At 42.5% G+C, this 20,825-nt stretch overlaps 1 protein-coding gene across 2 annotated transcripts in view; it reads right to left on the reverse strand.

Moving 5' to 3' along the window:
* SH2D1A (SH2 domain containing 1A) overlaps positions 1-20,825 on the reverse strand; it is a 37,690-nt gene that overhangs the window by 3,403 nt on the left and 13,462 nt on the right. For both annotated transcript variants that reach the window (XM_063170583.1, XM_063170582.1), the window contains 2 exons: positions 12,816-13,082; positions 729-792 (listed from right to left, as the gene is read on the reverse strand). In XM_063170583.1, the coding sequence (XP_063026653.1) occupies positions 729-792; positions 12,816-12,952 (201 nt within the window). In that variant the 5' untranslated portion in view covers positions 12,953-13,082. The remainder of the gene's footprint in view (positions 1-728; positions 793-12,815; positions 13,083-20,825) is intronic.

Below are 20,825 nucleotides of genomic sequence, written 5' to 3' on the forward strand. Positions count from 1 at the left end.
TCCCCTGATCTGTTCAGAGTAACCCCAAGAACCAATTTTGTGTTCCAGAGACACTTCTAATACAGTAATAGCCAAGGAATTATGCCTGTCTAGAAATTATATAATATTTGAAATAAATGTTCATTAACATACAAACAGAAAGCTAATTATGAATTAATACACAGAGTACATCCAAAGGGAAAAAAAATCATAAAATAAATAGAGATTAACATCCCAATTTCATGAACCTAAATGTTGTCTGTATTACAAATAAAGTTTTTGTGCACCCAAATTACCAGTTTCCCATCAGATGAGTGAAAATATATTTTGTATCAAGATTTGGATGTATTTTGCACTAATGATGAATTCATCTGGATTAATGAATTAAAACTCTGTACATTGAAAATTATTTCTTTAATATTCTGGCATTGATGGTACATAGGATAGACGGAAACAGATTGTGCTTGTCAAATTATAAAACCACAATATTTTTGCCATTTAAAATGATCCAAAATGATGCACTATTGCATTATGCAACAGCTGAAATGAAACAGGGAATTAATTTATGAGTTCTAGACTGTCAGAAGTGGCACCAAGACATCTTACTGATGGATGCACTCTAGATCGATTACCATCAATGAAAATCAGACTAGGCAGAAACATGAATAATTTGAATATATTTCATTAAATCTATAATCTATATCAAACAGGATGTAGAAATTTTCAGAAGGGAAAGGAGAAGTACACACCTCAGCACTCCAGGATCCAGCTTCTGTCTGGGACACTCTGTAGGTATAAACATAACCCTGATGCCTGTGGGGAAAAAAAAAAAAAAACAGGTATTTATTATTCATTTCTCCTGACAGTTTTCACAAGAACTACATTATTATGTGAGAATTAGCTCATTTGCTAATTTTTCCTTAAAGATAAATTCAGCTCTAAAGGCTCTAGGTAGCTAAAAAACCACTGGATAGATGCAGTGTTAAACCTACTGGGTTTTTTTGGGATGAGAGGGATTGGTCTGACCCGGATCTAGTTTAGCAGTATTCAGTTATTTTAGGTTAAATTCCTTCTATTCCTTCCTCAGCATTTTTATTAATTTTTTTCAGTGATGTCCTTTCACTGACACACACCAGAAACACTTTGCCTGCAAAAAGAGAAGGTGTATTATTGACAGGTAGCATTACCGTTCTGTGACTTGCTTAAACACAGATGTTAACAGCAGCAATTACTGTAATTTATTGGGAAAACTACACCTAAAAAAAGGACTTAAATCAATTACTCTTTGCTTTGCCCATATGTTCCTAACTTTCAAATACTGTCTCCAAAAAGAGACATACAAGGCTATGGAATCTTCCTTCTTTTAAAATCAAAGTCTTTGGGGAATTAGCCATAGACTATTAACACAAGGCACAACTCGTGCCAAAGTCACTCTTGCTTCTCTCACAAACCCAACTCAGTGAATGATTTACATGGTAGATTACTACACTAATATCCAAAAATTTAACTCAGAAACAATTAATAGAGGCTCCATGGGTACAGCATTAGTTTAGATGGTATCAGATAAGAAAGACTGTATTGAGTTCAAGCAGCATTTGGACGGTGCTCTCAGGCACATGGTGTGATTCTTGGGATGTCCTCTGCTGTGCCAGGAATTGGACTCAATGATCCTGATGGGTCCCTTCTAACTCAGCATATCCTATTATTCTATGCTTCTGTTTCACACTACATACATTTACATGAATACACAGCAGGATTTTAAGGACCATTCCCTATTTTGCCATCAATTCTTATTCTTAAGAAAGCAGAAATATATTGTATTTACTTCCAGTTATGCATGGCATTATAGCAGCTACTACAAAATATGAGAAACCATCAGTGACACAGACATCATATGATTGCAATTACTCATGATCTGTGTCAAATTCCTGTTTAAAAGTCATTACAGCAACCTTTGCAAAGTGGTGGCTGGTATAATAGAAGGAAGTTGTTAAGAGCTGGCACTGTGCTACAACCCAGAAAAGTGGGAGCAAAATGCCTGTGATGATTTGTGAACTCTGCCCCCACCACTTGAGTCCCACTGTGATTAGGCACAGAGGTGAAGGACACAAAGCCATCCCCTCCCATCCAGGCTGCTGCAGGGACAAACTCCCTGTGCACAGCTGAGACACGCCCTCCTCTCCTCAAGAATGGGGATGTGCCTGATACTGCCCCACAATCCCACCACAGCTTCATCCACCTCTTCATGCCTACCTAGGAGAGCCTTTTCCCTGACTTTCTGTACACCACCAGACAGACATGGAAAGCAGCTGGCCATGCTCACAGAAACCTAAGGAGGAAAACAGCCATCACTGGTTTTCCCCTCTTTTTTCCCCAGCAAACTGCAGTCCATCAGGGATTTGGACCCTGGGAAGAAACATGAACAACCTGCTGTGGCTGCAGAAGGAGGGAAGAATGTGGAGCTGCTTTCCTGTCCATGCCATAGCACCACGGTCAGTGGTGTTTGAAGCCACAACTCAAGCCCAGCTGGCCAAAACCACATTCCTCTAAGCCACTAGATTATGTATGTTCTTGTTCAGGGAATCCAGTGTCTCCCTTTAGGGCCCTCAGACAGTCTTGTACCATCTCTTCTTAAAGATTACAGCTGTGCTTGTGTCATCAGCTTTCTATAACATTATGTTCACATGAATCTTTTATTTTAAATCACAAGGAGCTTTGCTGTACCTAAACATGTAGAATACCAGCCAACACACAGTTACTGAAATGAGGATTTTACAGGCCATAATGTAATGGAAAGTACCTGAGAGGTCCTGGCATTTGTTCCATCTCTTTGAAGTGGGTATTTAACCTTTTACATGGTGATTTTTTTTTCAAGTCTCAAAGCTGTCAGTATGATTCTACACATCTAAAACTCATTGTCTTGACTTCTATTTTCAGTATTACACTGTGCACAAGGATATGAGCAACCTGGTCTAGTGGGTGGCATCCCTGCCCACATCAGGACAAGCTGGAACTAGATGGTTAGATGAGCTAGGAGATGTTTAAAGTCCCTTCCAATCCAAGCCATTTTATGATTCTACGATTCTAGTACCCTTGCTTGATTCTTGGTTTTCCCAAAGGTTTTCCCAACTGCTTCAGTCCCTTTAAAATCTGATTTTTCCACAAACAGCACGATTATCTGGAAAGCCACTATTTGTTGTTTCTTTCACTGTTTTCTCTACGTAAGAGGTTGCATGAGTTGCATGAGTTGAAGAGGTTGAGGGGCTGTGGTGCTGTTCTGACTCTGAGCTGTCTGTTGGCTCTCAGCACTATACCAGAAAGGTTTTCTAAGCAGACTGAATTCAAAAATAGAGGTCAGATAAAATAATATTCAGTATTGAAGTATGGTGAGATACAATGCAGCTATCCTGCATTTTTCAAAATATCACACTGTAAAATATTTCAGCTGAGCACAGGGAAAGTACAAAGGATAGTTCAGATTAAAAGCCCATGAGGTTTGAAAAAGCAACAAGAATTTGAGAAGATGGATGCTTTGAGCACAGTGTGGAGAATGGGAAGAGAATGACATTGTTATCACAGCTTCCTGAGGGACAAGTGAGAGCTCTCCACTCTCTTGGAAAATGTTCATCTTTCTCCCAGAGAAGGAAAGACTGAAAGGTCTGAGGGATTTTACTGTGCTTAAGTTGAAAAACACAACATTATCATCTGTTATTGGCTCTGAAGCCACCAGGAAAGCAAGACACTGAGTAAATGGGAGATGACCTGGACATCCCCATCTGCCTCTGCAAAGGCAATGCACAAAGGAAGGGAAGGTGCATTTTGTTCAGAGGATGCACTGCTAGATCTTCCCGTTGAACTACTTTCCATTGGGACCTTGGTCTCCACAAAATGAATTACAGCTCTTCCGATAAGTACTCTCCCAATGAATGTGATCTTATCAAAACTTTCTGTCATGCAGCAGGAACTTACTTCATTACCACTTCAAAGAGTGTTTTACCTTCCATATTTAGTGATATGATTTTGGGTGAAGTTTACTGCTATATGGGCAAAAGCCACCCATGAGAAAGGTTTTTATGATTTAATCTACCTTACATGAACTAAGATCAGTGTGGGCTGAAGGAAGATCAAGGTGTTTTTCTTGAAAGAAAAATTATATACACAAATTAAAATTGAGATTGCAGAGGACATTACCTTCCAAAGAGTAAAACATGTAAGACTGGAAAAAAGCAGGTGAAAAAAATCATTTACTGAAGCTTAAGTCTCAGGAAATGAGAAATTCCCCAGCTAACATGAGAGGAGAGCTCAATTTTCTACATTTTCTCTCTTCAGAGCAGAAAAAAAAGCTCCTAGAGAGACACAATGTTCCTATACGTGGTGTGAGCTCAGGGAGAACTCTCAGTGACACTGGTGTATCAGCACATCTTGGAGGAGGACCAGTTCATGACACCCAGGTAAAGATTCACTGAGGGGCTCCCCCATTGCTTCACTGTCCCAAGCACAGACACAGCCCCACTCACAACAGCAAAGCTCCTCTCTCCTGTCAGTGAAGCTCAGGGGAGAGAAGTAATCATGAATTAATATCTTGATGAGGCTCTATAAGTTTTTGATCATAGGCAAAAAATACCAAAATGCTGGTGAGGGGAAGCAGAAAAGAGCCACTGCTGTAAGGACAATACCAGACAGCACTTATGAAACAGTGCTTTGGTCACTACTAATGACATTTTTGTGACATCTCACTTTTCTTTTGTCTCCATGGGGAAGGTTATACCAGCTGGGAACTGCACTAACACAGGCTCTGTTTAAATACTTTCCCTTGGAAAACTTTGTCAAAGGAAAACTAGAAAAAGTTGCTATTATAGGAATACCTTATATTATAGGCTTCTTTTTTCTTTATAGCCAGATAATTCCTCCCAAAGAGTTACCAAGGCATCATTCACAGATGACATACTGAAACACCATCTGTCTACCTGTCCTCTCCATTCCTCCTTTTTAGCTGTGATCAGACCTGTTAAAGCTGCATTTACTTTAACAGGTGAATGATTACAATCTTCTGCACCATTGGAATAGCCCGAGGACATTACACGCATGCTGCAGATTAAAATTAATGATGACATTTCAGCTGCATGGTACACTTTACAATCATTTCCAAATACTTTGCATCTCAGTTGGGAAATTTTATTAAACTAATTTTTATTCATTTCTGAGCCCCAAATTCAACACATTAAAAGGGAGAAAAACAGACACAAGGCAAAGCCATGTCAGCAATAAATTACATCAATTTCTTCCTCTGTACATATCTTTCTCTTCAGATGTCTTTGCATTATGTCAATCAGCTCTTCTTACCTGGTACATTTACAACCTGACCTTACCTTGGGATTTAACTTTACAACACAGTTTAAGAACCAGACCATGGTGTAGCCTACAAACAGTGTTTCTGAGCATTAGACTGCCCAGAGTCAGTTTCTTATAACTTTGCCACATTTCAGCATTCCAGACTGAAATTTCATTTCTTAGGTATTTGCCTCACCCTCATTTAGGGATGGAGAAGGCAGAAGGGAACACGCTAGGCAAAACACTACTTTCCCCAAGTTTAAAAAAAACCCAAAAAACATAATTGTCAGAGGAGGGGGTGCGCAGTTTTCAGAGTAAGACATAAAATTTGTTTGAAAGAAGGTTTATCTCTTGCACTCTCTGAAAGCAGCAGTGGCTCTCTAGGCTGCAAGAGAAACACCCTCTAAAGGCTGCTAGCAGTTGTAGCATCACCATGTCTGGGCTGGCTGTACCATGGACACTCAGCCAAGCAGTGTCCATGGGTTCAAACACATGTGTAGGCCTGGCCTAGATTAGTGAGATTCAAACCAGAAGGTAATTTAGTAATTGGGCATCTTGGGCAGGAAGTTTGGGATTAGGTGGGATGGATGAGGAAGGAAAGAAAAGGGGACCAATATCTATGCAAGCTGGGCAAGGAAACAGCACAAATATTGAACCTCTGACAGAAAGACTAAGTGAGTAAGGAAGGGGATATACAAAGGTAAAGTATGAGGGGGCTTGGTCTGGGAGAAGCACAAAATGCTGAAACAACTAGGAGCAGAAGATGGGTGTTTTGGAAGCAAAAGTTGTATGAAACAAGGAAGGAGACCTCAGCAATGCAAGCAAAGTCAGCCAGTTGTGCAAAGTAACATTGGGTAGCCTAAAAATCCCTTCCCACGGCCTTTACACTGGGAACCCAAAGCTAGAGGGTACTGCAGGCCTGGGGCTGCTGTGTCACCTTTCTCTTCTGTGAAACAGAGCTAAACTCTCCATCTCTCAAGCAGAGACAATGCTTAGAAACCACTTAATGCTATGGAGAGGAGCACCCCACTGCTCTGGAGAGGAGCCCTGCTGGGGACCCAAGGGCACTCCGGAGCGGGAGTCAATGGCACGGAGCAGATGAGCACCAGAGCTCAGGCTGGAGCCACTTCTGCCCCGCCACAGGCATTTGATGTAGGTACAGATCAGCTCCTGAGTGCCCAGAGGAAACAACTTCGGGCAGTTTCCTGGTGGGCAGCCACCAGGGGATGCGGGTGATGGCATGGGCACAACAGGAGGTACAGAGGTGGGAGATGGCTACCACAAAGCCAAAACTCCTGAATTTAGGGGAATACACAGCAGTTTCTCAAGGCCTTTAAGCTTCTCCTCACTCTCTCCTAGAATTTGTATTTTCTTTTTGACAAACAGACTGATTCTTTCCTTTTTTAGGTCTCAGCTAAGTACAGCAACTCAGAAATTACCACCCTTCAGCTAACTCAAGCTGAAGAAATAACCTTCACATTGAGATCATGTGCAAGATATAAGCTCTATGTCTGCAAGAGTGAATAAAATAGGTTAAACTGGTGTTTACAACATCTGAAAAGCCCAACGGAGTGACTGTAGCTTAAACCACAGCAGCACTTGAGTGAACACTCCTGTCACTGATTTCTGTCACTGATTCCTTTATCAACACTTCTTGTGGGAAAAATTTACCCTCAATACCACAGGAGTAATACATATTAACTTGCTGTAATGCTGTAGCATTATTAAAAAATGCATTATCTTGATTTTCTCTTCTGAAATTAACAAAAGCTTAAAAGAGAAATTTAAGTCTTGTGAAATAGCTCTGAATTTATGCAGAGATTTCTGTGGAAGATTGTCAGTATCTTTACTGCTTCAACACTCCTAACTGTCCGAAGAAATGCTGCTGATTTACCTAAAGAGCAAGAGTGAAGCCTTTCTGAGCAGGGTTTTGTCAGTCTGGTACAAGGAGATTCCAGCCAAAAGCAATACTTTAAAGAGGAATTTCTTGAAATTCAGAAATAAAGTAAGAATTTATTCAAATCTGAGATGCTAAATGGAAGGATATTACTTTATGGCAGGCCAATAACTTAGCCTCCCACTAAGTTTCATCAATTCCATGACTCAGGCTGTCTACCTTTGCAAGAAAAGTCACTGGAATATGTGAAGGTCATTAGCCAAGTTATGCTCAGCAAAGACTACACTCACTCTGGTTAGCAGGCACCTGAAATACTCACCTTAGTAAAATTTACCATTGTGCTACAGAAGACTTTTTTCAAATTCTGAAAACAGCGTGTGATATTTGCAACAGCAATACTGAATTGAGAGGCTTCTTCTTTTGTTTCAAATTACATCTTAAATGATGATGAAGATTATGTGCAGTATTATTAAAAAATGCAATTATTCTGCCATGTCTATCAAAAAGAATACATAGGAAACAAAGGAAATGCTAAGCAGAAGCTGGCTTGTGATCCTGTATTACACCTTCGTACTGTACAGCTGATGTATCTGTCTCATCAGAAAGTTTCAGCACGTTGCCTTGAACTTGTGCACCGTGGTTACAGTGACAGAAAAAATAGCACACGTAAAATCTGATAGGACTGCAGCCTATCCCTGTTGCCATTACTGTTGCTTCAAGAGCTCTAAACAGTTTTCAATTCCAGCTTTTGATTATTCTCCACAAATTTAATGCAGCACAGAACACAAACGGCTGGTTTCAAACAAATCATCTGAACATACAGTTTGACAAGCACGTCGTGTTTGTCTTACTTACAGCTCTGAAACAACTACTAACATTCTCAGTGTTTTCAAGCATGTGGATTTTAAAACCCAAATTACAAATGCTTTATCTTTGCCAATTCAGGCATGAGCTGCTTGTTCCTGCATGTGTGCTCATATATCTGTAAAGGAACATGGGGCTTTTGGCACTCTCAGGCATTTTCTTTATACATTTTTCAGGCAGGGTTGAAGAGGCTGCTCCTCAAAGCAGTCACCATTAGTGTGCCCCGTGTCCCCCATTGACTTCATTAGGAGCTGTGAGCACAGAGGATTTCTGAGAGTGCTAAAAATGTCAAACGGGGCACTGAGCAGAGAGGAAACCAAACCAGTAAAGAAAGCTCCCTGGAACAATCAGGCTTGATATTAAAACCCTGGTGTACTGTGTGTAGTGTCTAACTTGTTTATGGGTAAAACGTGTATGCTTTATAAAGCATATGCATTTCTTCTAGACCAGTTCTCAGGAAGAACAAAAATCTTGCTTTTCAGTTCAACTCTAAAAACTTCCAGGAAAGAGTTGTGTACCTCTGTTGACATATTCCAAACATCCTTAAAGTAGATATTATCAATTCAATAATGATATTCATACAATGAAGACCCAGGAGCATCTGGTATTAAAATCTTTGCCAAAATTTGAAAGCAGCACCTCTGCTTGCAAGAGCCCCAGAGCATACAATTGCAAATCAAAACCTTCCTACTCTTCCATGCATAGTTTAATTGTGGTCTTAAAATATTTTTGAAAGTGGGTCCTTTGTGCTTTGCTGCAGTCACAACCAAGAAAATATTCATTGTCTCTTTGAAAGCTTTCAGACACACCACGTGCACATCCCAGCTTCAGAAAGTGGAAAGTGGCATTCAAGGGAGATAAATCAGTAGCTCAGGAGAAACAAAGAAGAGAGAAAGCAGAGTGTTTTCTAGATGAATGCTCCAACAGGGTCCTGCCTGCTGCAGTTACCCACCTCTATAGGTCAGGTTTTATGCCACTACCTGTCTCTTTTATGCTTGCCCTGTAAAATCAGCGTCAGTCACAAGGGATTCATGAAGTCTTTGACTCTTCTCCTTTTTAAAGGTCAGGGCTCTGCTTCTTAATTGGAAAAGCAAAAGGTGAATGAGCCTGACCATGAACACTGCAGTCCTCATTGTGTGCCTTAAGAGGCTCAAAGCCTGCCAAAATATGTCAGGGCTTTTTCAAGGGAGAGGATGTGGTGGTGATGGTGGCATTACAAATTTATGCAGTTTCTTGGGAAAAGGAGACATTGTTTGAGCATAAGCAATGCAGTGAAATCACAGGGCTTGACAATTACAGTCCTGGAGCTGGAAGTGCAGAGCAGCCACTAATGTGAATTCAAGTAGATGACACCACTGTCATCCAAATACATGCTTAATTGCTCTTTTGATAAATATTTCTTTTCTCTTTATCAGAACTGTGCCTTGTAATTCCCCTGTGATGGGAAAAGGAACCCTAAAAATGGTTAGAACTAGGAAGCTGCAGGACTTTGTTTGTTTTGGTTTGTTTTATTTCCCCAGGGAAGTGGAGGGAGAGGGCAAAGAAGACAGACTGAACATGTCTTGATTTTGGAAAACTGGGCTATTTTTCTCTTTTTGTTTTCTAAGGGCAACAGAAACACTACCAGCAGCATAAAACACATACACTCCTGGTAGAAATTTTCACTGGAAACATGAAAAATATTTTGTTTAGCTCTGATACTTACTGCAGTATATCTAATGGCTGACCAGCTCTATTTCCCATGTTTCAAAGATCACTTCATTACTTCTAGTAAATTCATCTTTTGTCTGATCTTCATATGTCTATATATTCTTATAGTGATCTTTGGCATGGATTCTGAACCAAAATGTAAACTGCTGAATAACTTTGCTATTCCTAATAATTTCCATGATTTATTTAGAATGAAGCATTTTAAAAAGCAGAGAAATAGTTATTCTTTCTTTAATTTTCTTTTTCTTACAGAGTGAAAACAGCAACTGCACACTTCCCTCAGTTTTTACCAGAGCTGCCCTGCACATGGATATTTGTCACCTGTTCCATCTCTGCCCTTGATGCTCAGACTGGAATTTGGACTGGTTATGTCCATTGGCTTCTTTGCCAAAGCCAGGCTTAGCATTCTCCACCAGAGATCTCTACCTCTCACACCTTCCTTTCCTTTCCCGCAGTCTCTCCACTAAAGTGCTCTGCTTTGGCAAACTTAGCCTGTCAAAGCACTTCTCTAGTTTATAGCCCACATTTCTTCAAACTGTCAATGCCATCTCAGTGTGGGATCCTTTCCTGGTATAAAATCTGTCCTCACAGTTAGTGTGTGACATGCTCTTTACCATATCTGCTATTTCTTACGTAATTATTTGAATTGACTATTAAGAATTATTGGAACCAAGGCTTAATTCTACAAATTTTCAGCCACCTTTCTTTCTGTATCAGTTCATACTCATCATAACATTTTTCATTTAAATTTTATCTGGATTTATCCAAGATGCTATTTCAAATTTCCTTTACAGAATAACTATTAAGGACCTATGTTCTGAGCCTGCAGAACACTCACCATTAATTTTTGGTTTTTTGCTTTTACCCTTTTGTTTATCATACATATGTTTCAATGCAACATACCATGGAGACATGAATGACCCATAATTTTAGAAGCAATTTGGTCTGTTTCTTACTGAAGTATCTTTTCCTCCAAAGATTGCAGAGCTTCACAGCTAGAAAAGCTTTAATTTCTTCCTATTTTCATTTTCTATATTTTATTTCATTAATGAAATTTCTTTCAAAGGGCATAAATTGCTAACAATAAATCCCAGCTGATAGTGTACAACTGAAAGACCTTGTTACATACCTACATCCTGATTTAGACTGATGGTAGACTAATTCTAGTATTCTCTGTCTTATTCAGCATTGTAACACTCTTCCTGACCCTTTCTCTAATGCCTTAGTGTTTCACCTGCACTGAATGACTTCTGAGTGTAAGGGTGGTATATCCCCATTTCCTCTCATAGTTATTTTAAAGAGATTCTGCTTTTATTGCCTATTCCCATCCCAGGAATCATAGCACTCCTTACCTCTTGCTATGTCTCTTCCATTTTCATTTAACTCAAGATGCTTCTTATTGCCCATTTTTCAGCTCACTGTTAAGGCATTTGTTAGCAGGAACACCTAACTTGGTTCACCTGACTTCATAAGAGAAGAAAAAATACAGCCTCTGCCACAAAGACCTTCCCTGAGAAGAGTATTGTGTATTTTTGGATTATCTATAACCATCTTGCATGTCTCCATTTACTGGTCTATAACAGGAAGATAATGACGCTCACCCAGGGCTTAATTACATATTGTCAGAAATGTATTCAAGGGATTTGGGGAAAACCTGACTTAGGACCTTTCTTCCCCTTGTGTTTTTTTGCCAGGTACCCGAGTTCCTTCTGTTAGCTGATTTCATGCTGGACCTAAAAGGGTTTTCTCTAGTGGTCCTTCTCCTACTGAAGTACGGCATAAGTGTCATCTTTGTTCTTCTGATGCAACAGTACAGCGTCAGCAGGACTTCTGAGAATTTTGCCAACAGTAGGGTAATTTAATTTCCTCATTAAAATTAGGTCCTATGAATAGAAAGCCTCCTAGCTCTCCTAGGGGAAATTTTACCCTCTCTCTGACAGACTATCCCATCAGATGTCTCCCTTTTCACCCTATTTGACGAAACATTATTGTGTAGTTTGTCACCATCAGTATTTCATGCGCATTACAGGCAGTTTGCTCCAAGCCACAAGCTTGTGGGACTGAGAGCATCCTGAACAAAGGCACATTGTGGATAGCAGCACTCAGTGTTACCTTTCCCATGACAGGGTCACTGGGGATGCTGCTGAGCACACCCATGAGCACACCAGGGAAGCAGAAGAACACAGACAGAAGGCAAGAGGGTTATCCAGCACAAAGAGGATACACACACCATCCTGAGCCAAGTCGCCTGGCATTTCTCCATGGCACCTTGCTTATCCTTCCTATGTGCCTGCCTGATTTCTCTTTACGGCTTTTTGTCTGTGGGAAGCGTGGGCTCTGCAAGGCAAAACCTGCTCCTCTTTGCTTTACAAGGGACCCCACACCACTTATTGCACCCCTCTCTCTTAAGCCAAGGTGAAGGAGCCAAAAGTCTCACTCATGTAAGCAGGTGGCAACACTAGAACATACTTTGTTGTGGGACACCCCGTATTGTGGAGGGGACTGTCGGCAACCAGCTGCCGCCTGAGCAGCCCTGGCAGCCCCGCACTCCCGGCCCGCTGCCCCAGCCAGCCTTGTGCTCCCGGCCCGCTGCCCCAGCCAGCCCTGTGCTCCCGGCCCGCTGCCCCAGCCAGCCTTGTGCTCCCGGCCCGCTGCCCCAGCCAGCCTTGTGCTCCCGGCCCGCTGCCCCAGCCAGCTCTGTGCTGCCGGCCCGCTCCCGGCCCACTGCCCCAGCCAGCCCTGTGCTCCCGGCCCGCTGCCCCAGCCAGCCCCGCACTCCCGGCCCGCTGCCCCGGCCAGCCCTGTGCTCCCGGCCCGCTGCCCCGGCCAGCCCTGTGCTCCCGGCCCGCTGCCCCGGCCAGCTCTGTGCTCCCGGCCCGCTGCCCCGGCCAGCTCTGTGCTCCCGGCCCGCTCCCGGCCCGCTCCCGGCCCGCTGCCCCGGCCAGCCCCGCACTCCCGGCCCGCTCCCGGCCCGCTCCCGGCCCACTGCCCCGGCCAGCCCCGCACTCCCGGCCCGCTCCCGGCCCGCTCTCACAGCACGCAGAGGCAGTAGACTCCCGGGATGCTCTCGCTGTCCCGCAGCAGGTAGCTGCCGTCCGTGCCCGCCGCCAGCAGCAGCTTCTCCCCAGCCTCTCGGGTGATGGCCCCGTGGTAGACGGGCACTGTGTCCATGCCAGGGCCTGTCCCGCTGCAGCTGCTCTCCCGTGCCTCAGCCGTGTGCTCCCTCAGCCTCCCGTCTTGGTGGCAGATGTAAACAGGATGTGTTCACACCTCTGAACCCTCTGCACGGGGTGAGACGGCACTGAGGGAAGAGTGAGGAACGAACACACAATTTTTGTGGGTTTTTTTTTTCCTATGCCCCTTTCTGTCTTCCTTTTACGTAGGCTATAACATCTTCGCACCCTCACACTCTCCTGCAGAGGTGTCATCTCACATCGGCTCTCGGCCATGTGGCTCCAGCTCAGCAGGGATGGCGCTGGGGCACACGATGGCCAGGGGGTCTGTGGCTGGGACAGGACCAGGGCACTGCTGTCAGCGCTGTGCCAGGCACTCCCCTCTTCTGCTGTTAACCCAAGGGCATTATTACTCCAATGAGGGATTGTTTTTAAACCTCTTGTTTTTAAAATAGTTTTTTAAAAAAGGGATGAGAGTAGAGGAAGTCAGCTGACCTCTTTATCTCTGTCCCTGTCCCACCAGTGCACTCACCTCAGGCTGCAGGTGCGAGCACAGCCCCTGCTCCACAGCAGCTGCTCCCGTGCCCACAGACACCAGCCGAGTCACCTCACCAGGGGTTGTTTTCAAAGCCTTGGGTGCTGTTTAACTCTGTTAATGTCAGGCTGGTCATTGCTCCTATTTGGACGCAGCCTTGGCACATACAAGGCTCACACCTTCCTGGATGCCATCGCTGCCAATGCTGCCTTCATGTGGAGCATGAGCTGGCATCCGAAACCCTGAGCCATGTCTGAAAGAGACATTTCTCTTCACCTGCTGTGGCTGAAGACAGCTCCTCAGTATACCTGTCAATTGAATGCTCCCACATGCGCATGCACAGCTGTTTGCAAACAAGCTGTCAATGTGCTTTAATGTGCCCCACAGATATTTCCACCCCACAGATATTTCCACCCATGGAAAAACTTAGCATGTTTCCCTGCAGTTATGGCCACCATGGGGCTGCAGCAAGCTCAGGGCTAAATTCATCCCTGGCATGGGGATACCACCCTCTCTCAAAGAGCCACCTTCCCACACCTGTGTACGTGAGCAAGAAGACGGTAAAATATAGAAATAAATACGGGTTGTAGTTATGATTGATTGCTTTTAAATTGAGTTTACTAGCAGGACAGGACAGAATTAAATAATCTCATCCAGCTGCTCACAGATGCTGTGTCCTTGTTGAAGTTAAGGATAGGTGAAAAAATAGCTTTTCAGATACACACAGTTCAGGAACAGAAATGAAATTTAAAAATAGCAAAACTAATAGCTGCTCTCAATCAATCAAAGTGTTTTGTCTCAACCATTTCACAGTGCATGTCTTTACTTTTTGATCTTCAATGTAGTTTTTCCTTGGAAATATTATCTTCAAACTGGCTTTAGTTTTTCCTTTTGAGGGATGGGCATTTCTGATGTGAGAGTCACAGGGCAGCTCGTGCATGGGGCACTGCACAAAGTTACTGATGGCAAAGCTGCAGCCAAGAGCCTCTTTCCCCACAGGGAGACCCAGGCAAGTGACTGCCTCCCTGGCTGGCACTGAGAGGCTCAGAAAGCTGCAGAAACCTCAGCTGAAGAGGGACTGAAAACTCCCACCACCGAGTTTATGGCCTTTCTATCTCATTATGCAGGTATTCATTACCCCTTTACGTGAACCTGGGGACTCAGACATCCTGCTTGGTTTTTTAAACCAGTTGTTAAAGTATTTGCACATAAAGTAGCTACTGCCTACTGCAAATCTGATTAATGTGGACAGCAACAAGCTGTAAAGCTGCTGCCTATTTCTTCTCATTTTCCAAACTACCTGTGCTCTTTGGGGATTTCATCTAACTTTCCAATTTCTTAACCTATTCTCATTCTATTTATATCTGATATTAGAAAAATATTTGTGTAATTAGCTGGAGAGGAAAACTAGCCAGAATCATTTAATTCTGCAGATTTCATTGTCCCACTCATCAGATTTCAACTAAAGAAAATCATAAAACTTTTCACTGTGAGATCCTCTCCTAATGTGGAGTCACCACCTTACCCAGCCAACCTGCATTCTCCAGCACTTGGATGAAGAAGCATCTATTACTGTAAAACAGCTGTAAACACAACTTTGCTAGTCTGGTTAAGAATCTATAAAAGTCCAGCTACTGAATCTCAACCCCAGGCTTCCATAGAAATCCCTTTACAGCCCCACTGACTAGGGCAATTGCAGCTATTAAGAAATAATGTAAATGCTGTGTTTGGGAACAAGGGACAGTAACACTGAGGCACCTGTCAGGGACTGAAATGGTTCATGCCTTAAACTTTGTTATGAAGAGGTTTTGCCCATTATAGCAAAAACTTTATAAAGAGGCTGCATCCACCCCTCCCTGAAGATGCCTGAGTGGAACTTTGGACCCTGAGTTAAGCCACACAGATAAGATAAAGAGGACACTATTGTTCAGTAATAGGCTGAGGGAGAAGAATGCACCCACAAGAAAGCCAAGCCCAGCAGCTGTGCTGAGAATCATCTCTGGCCATGTTTGGTGTGGGGAAGACCACAGCCTACAGAGGCCAGGTTTACACAGACTCTCCCACAGCTGAGGGTGGGGGGAGGAGGTTTTTGTGTGTGGTGTAAGCTCTGGTCAGAGGCACTGAACATCCATCTTTGCTTACACAAATAGGCCTAGCTGTGAAACCCCCAGCCCCACAGGCCACGTGCATGGGACATCCATGTGGGAGGCAGCTGAGGGGGTGTCATAATCCATCAAAGACCCCCCAAAGTGCTCCCCACACTCCTTCCTGAGGCTTTGCACCACAGCATTGCAGCTGACAGAAAGTGATGTAACAGAGCCAGAGTCTGTTGCAAGACACCACCAAACTGCCCCCCACCCTGGGTGAGGTACCTGGTCATTCCCACCTGGCCTGATCATATATTATTCCATTGGATTCTGTGCTTTTCAGGGCACCCTCACCGCCAAGAGGACCAGCTGGAGAGGATCAACAGAACATCACTGGGACCCACAGAGTGGAGATATTGTCTTTATTCTGTCTCTGTCCCTCTTTCTCTCATCTGTCCCCCCCCCCCCCCCCCGCCCTTTTCTATTTCTTTCTCTTCCTTTCGCTCTCTCTGTCTCTCATATTTACTATTAAATAAAATCCATACTATTGACTTTGGCATATGGTCTCATTTGCACCTTAATTCGGGCAGAGGCTGTTCTAGTAACTGTAAAACCAGACCAGAACAGCACCAAGCAGGATAAACTAAACCAAAGGACATAGGGCTAAAGGAAGATAAACCATGACAGGCTAACACAGCTCTGCACCACACTAGTGGGGCTGGAGGAATGCCCCCAAACAAGCCATCTTCATTGCACTCTGGGATCCAGTCACACTTACACTGACTGCTCCAGGTTTCATCCATTTAATCTTGTGGATCTAAAGCATTGTTTGCCATCCTATTTCACACTGCTGCATCTGTGCCATGGGGCTGAGAAGGCGAAATCGAGCAGCCATAGGGAAATGTGAGAGAATTGAGGCTCAAAGGGATGCTGCTTCTGTTGGGACTATGTCCCCATCACCTTCCACAGAAAATGGTGATTTCTTTAAGCACCCAAGCACTGCCCTGTAGGACACTGCACACTTGTCTTGTTTTGTTTGGAGAGTATTCAGCATATTTTGGACACCACTGCTTTGTGCCTTTCCTAAATCAGTCTAGCTAGCAATCCCTGCAATATGCTATAAAAAATTTATCTAAAAATACATGAAGGAAAAGAAGTACTTAAAAGTGATCTGAAATATTTGGTCATGAAAAACAGGCTCACACAGATAGGACTGCATAGACCTCTTGGGTCATCAAGTCTACTTCTCTGCTATCTTAACCAAACACGTCATATAATACCCTTCAGAAACTCATTTAAGTCCATCTTAAAAGTAGCTTAGGATTTGTTATTGATGTTGTTTCCACTGTTCTCACTGGAAAGCAATTGCAGAACATTGCTGTTCTGTTGTTTGGAAACCTGCTTCCAGTTCCTATCCTAAATTTATTCATGACCAATTTATGCTCATTTGTTCTTGTGCCAATGTTGTCCTTCAGTTTAAATAGATGTTTTCTCTTTCTAGAGCTTTTGCCCATGTGGTATTTATAGAGACCTCCCTCAGCATTCATTTTGCCAAATTCCTCTGCACTGCAGGCTCCCCTTTCCATGGCCACCCTAATCATCTTTTTCCATAGTTTCCCAAAACTGAAGCAAATAATTTGTGAATAGTGTGCACCATCCTGGCTGATTTCTAACACTTGCCTCATACACCATTACTGGTGTTTCATTACTCTGGCAAAAATACCCAGGTTTGTATGGCCTGTGTTTTCCCTTCCTTATTATTTTCTTACCTATGAGCATGCAGGTATAGTAGAAACCTGATTAACAAAACCCAGATGCATGAACTGGCAGTCAAACCCTTCTGAATTTTGTCTAATTTATCCTACTCTCAAGGTCACTCAGTTCTTCCTAAATGAGAGTGTTATTTGTCTTTGCAGTGACAGTGCCTGCCTCCCTTATGCCACTGGTAAATTCCATTAGCACACACTTATTTTTTTATGGGATCATCATTAATTAAAAATGTTAAATATTACTAGGCCCAAGACTGATGTTTGAGAAGCCTTACTACCTTCCCTCAGTACTGATCTCCTTCTACCCTCACATTCTTATTCACTTTTTGATTTCTTTCTTTATTTCCCCTTTTAGGTAATAATTTCCCACATGGCACTGTACCAAATGCTGTACTTAAGTTTAGATAATTAGCTGTAAGCACTTCCTTTGTCTAGAAAAATCAATTATGATGATATTTCAGGTGCCAGAACTTGTAGAAGTACCTGAGAAGTGGCAGAAGGGAGAGAGAAAATGAAATTACCTGAAGTTTTTTTTAATACCTTTTGAAAGATTTGGGCTGATTTTCATTTTCAGAGGAGCTGCTTCATTCATCCCTAGCAATGACATTTTCATACATTGTTGAATTTTATAACAATTCTGAATATTATAACACTAATGCAAGAGCATCATTAAAATTCTCGGTTATTGTTATTTGACTGAAAATAAGAATGACCTTTGAGACCTTTATGAAATTAATGCTACTGCAGAACTGTTATAGGAAGGCCTTGTATAAAGGGCTATAAAGCAGACAAACAGCAGAATACCTGCATTGGTAGTTTTGCTGATACAACAGTGTTACCATAAATGCCATCCCTGTAGAAGTATGGAAAAAGCACCTTCAAAATCAGGAGGTTGTGTAAGTTTTTGACATAATATCTAATTGGTAAAATGCCACATTAAAACACAGCTAACTTTAAATATGATTTTCACTATTTCATGTCACTTTCATTTTTAGTGTAATCTGAAAACATATTCAGAACAGTATAGAATAGCATCTGCAGAGAGATATTCACTATTCACATAAGAAAATAATGCTGAGATTCAGAAAAACATTCGTTATTTCAGAGTATCTGCAGAGTCACCATTATCATGTTTCCTTTTTGAGCTGAAATGAAACAGGTTGAGAAAAGCAGGCTACAATTAGCAAATGTGTAATTAGCTGCAAGGTTCTGAGCATCAATGCAGAAGGAGAATACAAAGAACTCATGGCTTAAAATTCACAGATAAGCAAGTATTTATACAGCCTCCATGTTAGTCATCATACTCTCCATGTGCTGCTTGGGAAAAAGGGGGCAGAAATGGAAGCTGGTTATAATAAATAGAGTTTGGATGTAGGTGTGGATTCCAGCTTTGTATTCTGGGACACACACATTGTTCATATTGAGAAAGGCCAACCTGTGTTTATCCTGGAGAAAAGGAGGGGGCCCTCTTGCTCTCTTTCAACTGCCCAAAAGGAGGGTGATGGAAGGTGAGGGTCAGTCTCTTCTCCCAGGTAACAAGTGACTGGATGAGAGGAATGGCCTCAAGCTGCACCAGGAGAGAACTAAATTAGATATTAGGGAAAGTTTTTTACTTGGAAAGGATGGTAAAGCACGGGAACAGACTGCCCAGGGAGGTGGTGGAGTCACCATCCCTGGAAGTGTTCAAAAAATGTGTGGACATGGAACTTGAGGACATGATTTAATGGTGAGCAAGGTAGTTGTGAGGGTGGTTGCAGATCCAGGCTTTTGCCCCTTTAATTTAAATTTATAGCCTAGGGAAAAACCTCATTACCTCAGAATATTCAATCTTCAAGGTGCATATTAGCTACTGTAAGAATTCCCCTATGGTGCTGAGAACTTGAAAAATTAAACTTTCTCATCACCTGGAAATTAGGTGTTTGGTGCCATCCGTCAGAACTCAATGTGGAGAACAACTGAGAATGCAAAAGGTTATGGACCTTTATGAATGAAACTCAACAACATTTGTCTTCTGAGCACAGGTAAATGCACACAATACCATAAATGACGACATTTCACTGAACTTTAACAATATTATTTCCTCTGCGTAGCCTCACTGCTTACCTGTGCAGTTGTTTTGAAAGCTTTGTGAGTGAGATAACACTAAAATTGAAAGCTACACAATATAGGTGAAATTCATATTAAAAGTCATCTGTGTTTTAATGCGGTTTCTTTTGCCAGCTAATATTTCTTATATCTTCTTTCTGCAGAAGCAATGCAATTTGCAGGTGCGTGTGCATTGGCAAGCAGAGATGCTGTTTGTGATAATATCAGCATAAGAAAATCTACTCAGAGAAGCTTGAACCTTTTCAGTTTTTGCTATTGCTATTACTCTTTCCACAACTCTTTCCTGTAAAATTCAGCAATGCGCGGGCAGTCATCAGCATTAGGCACCCAGCTGCTTTGAGGCCCAGAACCTCCACGTCTTTATGATTTAGCTGAACCAGCTTCAAAGTTGAGAGGGCTAAATCACATCAGGGTACTCTCAGGGTGAAGCAAAAGTCCACACAGGAGTTCTACCTGGATACATTCCTGTGTGAGCAAGTCTGCAGTTGAATATTCAGCTTTAGAAACTAGATCTGCACACCACACACACACACAGAAGTTATAGCTGATTTGCTGACATGGCATCTGAGTTTCTAACAGATATTTACCTGAATTACAACAGCACCATGTAATTAGGCATAAATAAAGGCCTTTTTTCTGGAGGGGAGGAAAGTTTTATCAGTTCTGAACCATATGCAATTGCGTGTCTAATCTCTGCCTGCAATTATTTCAAATGCAGATCCAGATGATAGCATTTATATTCATTCTGAGATTCATTGAGTTTGAGGCCAGAAGGGATCATTATACCATCTGGCCTGACCTCCTGGATGCCACAGACCATTACATTTTCCCAATTACCTCTATATTGAGCCCTGTAACATGTGTTTGACTAAAGCATAACTATTTTTGACTAAAGCTTATCTCCCAGTAAGGCACCTAGTCTTGATTTGAGGCCATCAAGAGGAGAGAATCCACCACTTTGTGAGTACTTTGTTCCAATGGCTAAGCACACTCACCATTAAAAATGTAGGTCATGTTTCCAATTTGAATGTGTCTGGCTCCAGACTCCGTCCACTGGATCTCATTACACTTTTCAGAACTAAGTCAAAAAGCTCTTTGACACCCCCTATTTTTTCCCCTGTGTAAGCGTTTATTCCCTGGAGTCAAGTCACCTCTCAAGTATTTTGTTTTGGTTTTATCTAATAAGCTTTGATGAACTCTGAAAATTCACAGGGGAAAATTGTTTTTGCAGTCCTTCTGTGTATTTTTATTTTACCTGGTATCTATTTCAATAGTGCCCAGATGTTTCTCTCAGTGCCAATGATGCACACAAGGAGCAGAGGAGTCCCTGCTGCCCTGGCAGCACATCCTGAGCTGCTTTCCTGTCAGGAACTT

Source organism: Melospiza melodia, chromosome 16, assembly GCF_035770615.1.
Source record: "Melospiza melodia melodia isolate bMelMel2 chromosome 16, bMelMel2.pri, whole genome shotgun sequence".
Taxonomy (NCBI): domain Eukaryota; kingdom Metazoa; phylum Chordata; class Aves; order Passeriformes; family Passerellidae; genus Melospiza; species Melospiza melodia.